The following is an 8,320-nucleotide window of genomic DNA, read 5'->3' as shown; positions in this document are numbered from 1 at the left end:
ATTGATGGATTATTTAAATTCTCTAACTAAATTCTATTTATTATATGATCATAATAAAAAGTCGTTCATTTATGAAAAAAATATTTGGTTTTCAAAAATAATTATATATTTCTAGAAACAAACTAATAAAAAAAAAAGTATAATTGGGAGATATAAAAACAAAATCTTAATTATGGAGGGAAGGAGGTTTTGGAATTGTTTAGGTGGAGGGATGGAGATTATTACCAAAATTTTTATATTTCTTTTATTTGCAGATTTTTGATAAAGAAATATATAAATTATATTCTTATTACATAGTGTATGTGTATTAACTATATATATATATATATATATATATATACACACACACACACAGAGTAACCTATCAAACTAAATATTTCTGTTGGAAATGTAACCGGGATAAAAAAAAATTCTAGTCATTGTTCAAGTGTTTCTCACAAATGAGAATAGAGGAAAGTAGGTCGGCCATGGTAATTTTAACAAAGGGAAGCAACCTATGGCCGCAGCAGATTCACAGTTCTCTCGTTAAGTGGAGGCTGGAATGTAAGTCCATCATCATCTCTTACTTTCGATCAACTGAAAAATAATCAAACATTCTCCCACCCTTCATGTCTGATATATCAAGTCTACAATGGATCAGCAATTATTTCCTAGTGTGTGTGTTAGTGCTTGCTTCACTTCTTAGATATATTCTTTCCCGCCCTTTACAAGTCTACAGTGAAACATCAATGTTTTGTACATATTCTCCCCACCTTCATGTCCCATATATGACCCTATGTAGTGGAAACGTTATTTTTATATATTTTTTTTTCTCCCTTTATTCTGTTCCAGATTGAAGTCGATAATGAAACATCAGTAATCTTTATATATACACACAACTATGCTTTCCCTCCATTCATGTCAGATATAACTAATCTACAGTGAACAGCCAATGTTATACACATCAGTCTCCCTCCCCGTCATGTCCCGTCTAACGACTCAGTGAAACATCAATTTTGTTTTTTCTCCCTCTTTTTCAAAATCGAAGTCGACAATGAAACACCATGCATCTATAATCACTTTTTCCTTCCACATATCCGACATACAAATAAACTGAGCCACTAATCTTGTACATACACACACGTGTGTTTCTTTCATGTCCACGCCAAAACACTCGTCCGATATACAAATAGATAGAGCGAAGCACAATTCTTTGTCGTTGCAATTCAATCTATTCTTCTTTCATCTGTTTACTCCAATATTGCACATTCTACTTCAATCGCTTTCTCCTCAGAACCGATGTTTACCTTCGCATGGTAGGTTGCACTGTTAGAAATAACAGCAAGCTCTTGAATCAGACTCTATCTGTCTTGAAAACAGAGGGGGGCACCTTGGAAAACCTAGTCTTAGATATTCGTAGAAAGAAAGATCGTCACAGGTCGAATGGTGCTGAACATGTATTGTCGACAGTTTGACCAGAGCTAAACGACAATATTATCTTCATTTTACATTACAGTAGCAAATTACCGTAATATTGAAAAATAAATGTCCGGTAATTACAAAAAAGAATATTTTCACCCGAAAAAGGTTTCTTCACTTAGTAATGACATTAATGCATGATCGAAGACTGGAGTTTTGAATTAGCTTGTTTACAGCCAGAACAAGATATTCACAACATAAATTCTAAGAAGATAAAATATAAACCGAGAGAAAATTTTTTTATTCCATCAATAATTGTCGAGTTTATGCCTGATTTGTTTCTTAGGCTTAGGAACAATAGTATTCCGTCTTCACTTTGTTTTCCTGTTATGTTCGTCTTTGCAGTTTTTGATGCCTATTTCTGTTAGGAGTGGTTACCATTCCACTTTCTATATATTTGGTTTCAAATAATCGTGATGGAGATCAGATATGGTATCGTTCACTCAAATCATGGAACATCTAAGAATGTTCTTCCCTATCACGTCTTGATAACTCTATTGTCCTGGACGAACATGTCTGCTCACTCACGTAGAAATAGCAGCCAAATCTGTATTACATCCTATGGACATTCCACATAATGTTATCTTAGATACTTCCCTAAAATATTGGACGGTTACGGTTTTAATACCTCTGATTTACTCAATCTACTGTCCTACGTACCACATAACATTTTATTTTAGTGCTGCTGTTTTGCCAAAATAACCCATCTCCTTCCCCCAGCGCCCTTCCGTTTGTTGATGTACAATGGAACATGCAGGTAAATTAAACATGTAACATCTCGCCATTAATGGCCAGCTCCGCAGAATTCAGCTCTATAAACTTTACTCAATAATAATGAAATAGCCCCAAAACACGAACACCCAATTTATCTCTTTTAATACTCTATCACTACACTTTTGTTCCATGGATGGGTTGAACAAGTTTACAAAATTCTCCTTTTTCTCATTTCTCTTACACTTTCCCCTGTATCCTTCCAATTTCCTTGTTCTAAATACCCTTTCCTTGTAATTCTCTCTCTCTCTCACTATATTCCGCCATATCTCTAACCAATTAGTGTTATCCTCTTTGGTACTGTCCAACCCCTCTATTCTATCTACTTAACTACCTCCGGTCTTTTATAGTGTCTCTCTATTGACTAGGGTATTTAGTTCTAAAAGGAGGAATGCATTCTAAATATTTTAATTTTAAATATTTTGTTGTAGTGTAATTTTAAATTGATTATTGAAAACCTCCTCTTTCTCCTCCCACTCCTCTTTCTTCATTTACTACAAATGTTGTCCGCACCTGAACCTCCTCCACACATACACACACTACTTTCATATTTTATTCATTTCACTTCTCATTTCATCAGTTCCCTTCCAACAACATATACAACCCACCCTATCCTCCTCCTCCTCTTCCAGTCTTTAGGAATAAGCTTAATATTCATTGCCTTCATCAACATTGCTAAATTAATGAGCATCTTCATCAAAACCTCAAACAAGGTAACATGTCTGTAGTCATTAGAAATATCAGTTAAACCTCCCTCTAATCACATTATGTCCTGTCTTAAAAAAAAAGTCACATTGCATAATGTAGTCTTAGGTACCCCTACAAAGACAAGAATGCCTTTAATCTTAGGTCTTTCATCAGGATTGACCTACTGGTGAGCAACAACCTGCTTACCTCTAGCACCATCACCACCCCGTTACAATTTCCCTGCTGATTTAATCATTTGGGTTTTGATATCTTTAATTCTTTTGATGCCAAAACACCTGAAACTGCCACTGGTTCTATAACACAAACTTACTGTTAAAACTTTCCACCAAAATTTCATCTTAATTTATGTTCCATATACCAGCTTAACAATGACTGTTATTTGATTAAATTCTTCAATATTTTCAAAATTGATTCAAACAAAGGCAGTATACTTCAACAGAAATACGGTAACAAAACGTGCTGTCGTGAATCTAAGAAGCTTATTTCCTTAATAAACGGTGTCCTTCCTTCAGTTATGTCCAAGCCTTAGAGCTACCCAGGTGGAGATACTTAGAGCTCTCCAAGATACTGGGCAATCTAAGTTTACAGTTGAAGGAAGACAATTGTCCAAGGTGCTACTCAATGAGATTGAACTCATAACCACATGGTTGTGAAATAAACTTCTTAATCAAGGAGCTATGATTGCACTTAAACATCTCACATCCTCAACATGAGGAAGGAAAGGGAAGATCAATGAAAATATACCTGAAGGAAACGAGAGTAACTGGAGTTACTTGGGTAAGGATGTAGAGCGCAGGGCAGAATAGAGGAGTCTGTCATGGGGCCCTGCAAAGCTAATCCCTGCATTAGAAGGAAAATACAACCTTAGAACACTTGCTGCTGTATTGTCACCCATTGTCACACATTTTTCCTTTCATATAAATCTCACGTCTTATTTTTGTGGTGCCTGTTTCTAGCAGATCAAGCAGTTACATAGAGGCTTCTTGGGAAATAAAAGACTTGATGGTCAAGGATGAAATATCTTCAATCATAAGACTATTTCAACAGGGCCTGATGTAGGGCTAAACTATTGCTACTATACTAGGTTTTATAGAGAATGAGAGAGCATCTACATAGTTGTTCAAGCTGCTAGAAATAGTAACCAAATCTCAAATCACTCCCTGCTACCTGTAAAAAGGAAGAGCACATTAAGCTATATAGTGTTTCTGGTTATGGCTGGTATATCGTTGGTCTGCTCAATCAGAAATGACTATGAGCTTTTCTTTTTCTTCTACTACTACTAATACTTCAAATTTATATATTGTTTGTGTTATATATTGTTGCCTTTCATGTTTTCTTGTGTTGGATTAATTCTTTGTATCTTTGTAGATGTATGAAGATCAGAATGGTAACTGAAACAGAAAACTAGAAGAGTCTTATTTGCTTTTCTTGACCACATCTTGTTGAGATGCCAAAGTCACACACTATATGAAGACTGTACTTAACAGATCTAACTAGCTCACAACGCAATAGACTTTTAATGCTATAACACCTAAATTATTGATATGCAGGAAAAAATTATTTACTAGACTATATTTGACTAAGTATAAAGTTTGTGTATAATGTGTATATTGTACATACCTTAATTTTCAGGACCTAAATTGTCTTAAAAACCTTGTGATTACTTGAAAATTATTTGAGCAACATATTCATATACACCTCTATTTTTATGAGTACTTTGCATTATGTACACCTCTAATTTTAATACTGGTTTTGATGATAAACTACATATAATACATGGGGTTCTACAGTATTTAAGACAAATATAATCAGTGTAAAAAAATTATATATGCACATATATATATTTATAAATTATTCAAAAGTCATTAATTCTTCCAATGATCCCGAGATATCATAACTGTTTGCATGCAATGATCAAACATAAAGAATCCTTACAGCTTGTCCAAACTTTCCTCTAAGAGCCAAGTATTTGAATTGTCAAGAATTATTAACAGTAGGTGTTTAAGGTGATGATTTAAGAATTGACAAAATTTTAAAAGAATTCGTTTTGTTTGCAACACCATGACTGCTATGGAATGAGATATTCCTTCTGTTTTAAACGAAGCCCTTGGCATACTTATAATTATGATGTTTCACATGCAACCTGTTTATCCAAGTTCATCTTCTGTGGATAACCAATACAGATATGACGTCAACAACAAGCCATTTCAACAACCTGAAGATAACAATCACTCACGCTACCGTCACCACCACCACCACCATCACCACCATCACCATGAACCCACTTGCCCTCATTATTTAAACAATTCAGTCAAGGGTGGCTACCAGTGTCGGAGTAACCGTGAACATTTAAATGCACCGGAGTCACAAACTTCTGCCAAGGTCGCAAGTCACAGCAGCAAACCTTACAAGTGTGAAATTTGCCGCAAAAGCTTTAGTCGGCGAGCCAACCTTCAAAATCATGAACACAGTGCATATTCCGGAAGTGGTGACCGGCAACAGCATCATAGTTGTGTCTACTGCCAGAAAGTGTTTGCTCAGAAAGCACATTTGCGCAGCCATGAGAGGACACACACAGGTGATCGCCCTTATACATGTTTAGTTTGTCTTAAGTCTTTTAGCCAAAAAGCTCATCTCAAAGTACATGAGCGCACCCACACAGGGGAACGACCTTTTAAATGTCCTACCTGTCCAAAAGCATTCAGCCAGAAGGACCATCTTAGTAACCATATAAGGACACACTCTGGAGAGCGACCTTTTCAATGTTCCCATTGTTCAAAAGCATTCAGCCAACGTGCACACCTTCGTAACCATGAGCACACACATGCATGTCACAAGCCATTTGTCTGCACCTTATGTGACAAAGCATTTGCACAAAGAATTAACTTACTCAGTCACATCAGAACTCACACAGGTGAGAAACCGTTCTCCTGTGATATATGCGGGAAGAATTTCTCCCAGAAAGGCAATCTCAAGACTCATAAACGCACACATGGCAACAAAAAGATCTTTGAATGTAATGTCTGTGGAAAAGTCTTCCCTCAAAAATCAATCCTACAGTGTCATGAGAAAGCACATATGATGCCAAACTTGGCTGAAGTGAACCCATCATCTAACAAGGATCAAGTTTTTCAGTACAACCTACCAGAATCTGGTGGTGTTAATCAACCATAAATTCCTTCTTTTCTCATGATTGTTATTCTCAGTTTTTAGGAATTTAGGACTTGAATGTGTCATCTTAATTACTGTTAAGTGTATCATTTTATTGGCTATTCATCAATATAAATTTCGGTATTAATTAAAAATCATTTATTCACTATTTCAATTCTGTTTGTAAAACTTTACTATGGATGTAATCAGTGGAAATAAGTAATTAATTGGGAGCTGACATACTTATTGTAGGAACCAAAATAAAAAATAAATATTGCTGAATTAAAATTATCTCTGTAATAAAGAAAATCACACTTAGTATTAATGACAATTATTATGATGAAAAAAGAGAGATAACTCTGAAATCTGAATTTATTAAAATTTGAACATGCTATGGGGTGGGAGTATTATCTTTGGTAAGTATGGTAACAACTATGGATATTTTTAAGTATTATTAAATGCCTTCAATGAACGATAATCTTAGGATTTCAGAATTATTTCCCTTATTTTCTTGACAAGAATTATCATTAATGCTGATGATTGTTCTTCCTTCGTTACTATTACAGGTAAAATTTTAATTGAGCGAACATTGTTTGGCATACTACCTTATTTCTGTTCCCCACTTAACTATACATTCTTTATGCAACTGGCAACACTGGGAAATATTCCCATATTTATTTTATGCATTCAAAATCCACAGAAAACTGATAGCAATAAAGTTCTGTTCTTTACCAAACATGTAGTTTAATTTTCTCTAATTACAGATATAATTGTTATATTCAGGATATCTTTAAAATAATCAAACTTCTCTGCCAATTTAGTTTCCATTGCAGACATCCATAGTTTATTTCATGTATTTTTGTTATTATAAATGTTTTCATCTTTTGTTGTTGTATAAACACCTGTCAACCCTACTTGAACAAACCTACAATTAAAAGACATTCCAGTTTGATCATTTTGTTTACCCATCAGATCCAGTGTACCTAGGATGTATTGTAAGATGTGATTTGAGGTTATCTTGATCAAGACATTAATCCTTTAGCATTCAGATTATTCTGCCAGATGTAATGCTTATTTATTCACATTGGTTTAAATTAATCATGCATTATATCCTAACTTTAAGATTTTGATGATGTGATTGTTTATTTTTAGAATAACATTGTAAGATAGGTGTGAGAGGCCAGATCTGGCCAGTTTGAACATAAAATAAGTAGAATATTTGGACCAGATATGGCCGGTTTAAATACTAAATGATTAAACTGGCCATACCAGTCCAAAATAGTCTGCTTGTTTTATGTTCAAACCATTCAGATCAGGCCTCTCACACCCACTCTACAATGTCAATCTAAAAATAACCAATCACATATTAATCTTGACGCTACAAGATAACACATGATCACTTCAAAACAAAGTGAAAAAGTAAGCATTACATTTGACAATAATCTGGATGCTGAAAGGACAAACTGCATTTGATAGTGAGGCTGTACTTTAAGAATCCATGAATTTGGGTGGGTTGGGGTAGAGTCACCCTTTAGTTAGCTCTACTCCAAAGTTCACCCTGGCCTGGGATAGCAGTACCTGTCAAATAACAGCAAATGGTCCTAAAGCTAAGGCATACAGGTCTCAGAGGAGGACTGGCCCTTAGTTATATACATCAGTTTCAAATTTTGGCATAAGGTCAACAAGTTCAGGGGAGAGGCAATCGATTATATTGACTCCAGTGCACAGGTGGTACTTATTTTATCAACCCCAAAAGTTTGAAAGAGAAAGTCGACCTCAACAGAATTTGAAAGATGGATAAAATGCTGCTAAACATTTTGCCCAGCATGCTAACAATTCTGCCAGCTCACACATACATATATATTTATATATATATATATATTCTTTTCTTTTATTTGTTTCAGTCATTTGACTGCGGCCATGCTGGAGCACCGCCTTTAGTCAAACAAATCAACCCCAGGACTTATTCTTTGTAAACCTAGTACTTATTCTATTGGTCTCTTTTGCCGAACTGCTAAGTTACGGGCACATAAACACACCAACATTGGTCATCAAGCAATGGTGAGGGGACAAACACAGATACAAACATACACACACAGGCACACACACACATATAAATAGCATATACATATATCATTAATATATATATATTATCAATATATATGTATTTTATTAATATATATATATGTATACTATTAAGATATATATATATATATATATGTTAATATATATA

General features: G+C 34.7%; 1 protein-coding gene across 4 annotated transcripts; it reads left to right on the top strand.

Moving 5' to 3' along the window:
* The first annotated feature begins 354 nt into the window (after window positions 1-354).
* Window positions 355-7,001, top strand: LOC106884351 (zinc finger protein 239). 4 transcript variants are annotated; one of them, XM_014935690.2, is made up of 2 exons: window positions 355-543; window positions 4,306-7,001. In XM_014935690.2, exon 2 carries the CDS (start codon window positions 5,062-5,064, stop codon window positions 6,109-6,111), a length of 1,050 nt encoding a protein of 349 aa, XP_014791176.1. In that variant the 5' UTR covers window positions 355-543; window positions 4,306-5,061; the 3' UTR covers window positions 6,112-7,001. The 4 variants fall into 4 exon arrangements, with proteins under 4 accessions (XP_014791176.1, XP_014791177.1, XP_052828770.1 ...); XM_014935691.2 differs by lacking the exon at window positions 355-543 and adding an exon at window positions 593-1,295; XM_052972810.1 differs by lacking the exon at window positions 355-543 and adding an exon at window positions 1,768-2,215.
* Window positions 7,002-8,320: the final 1,319 nt, after the last annotated feature.

The sequence above is a fragment of the Octopus bimaculoides genome, chromosome 14 (genome assembly GCF_001194135.2).
Source record: "Octopus bimaculoides isolate UCB-OBI-ISO-001 chromosome 14, ASM119413v2, whole genome shotgun sequence".
Classification (NCBI taxonomy): domain Eukaryota; kingdom Metazoa; phylum Mollusca; class Cephalopoda; order Octopoda; family Octopodidae; genus Octopus; species Octopus bimaculoides.
This window is presented reverse-complemented; position numbering and strand designations above follow the sequence as displayed.

Coding starts and splice junctions, on each gene's coding strand:
- LOC106884351 (XM_014935690.2), top strand. CDS start 5,062: ATGATGTTTCACATGCAACCTGTTTATCCAAGTTCATCTTCTGTGGAT.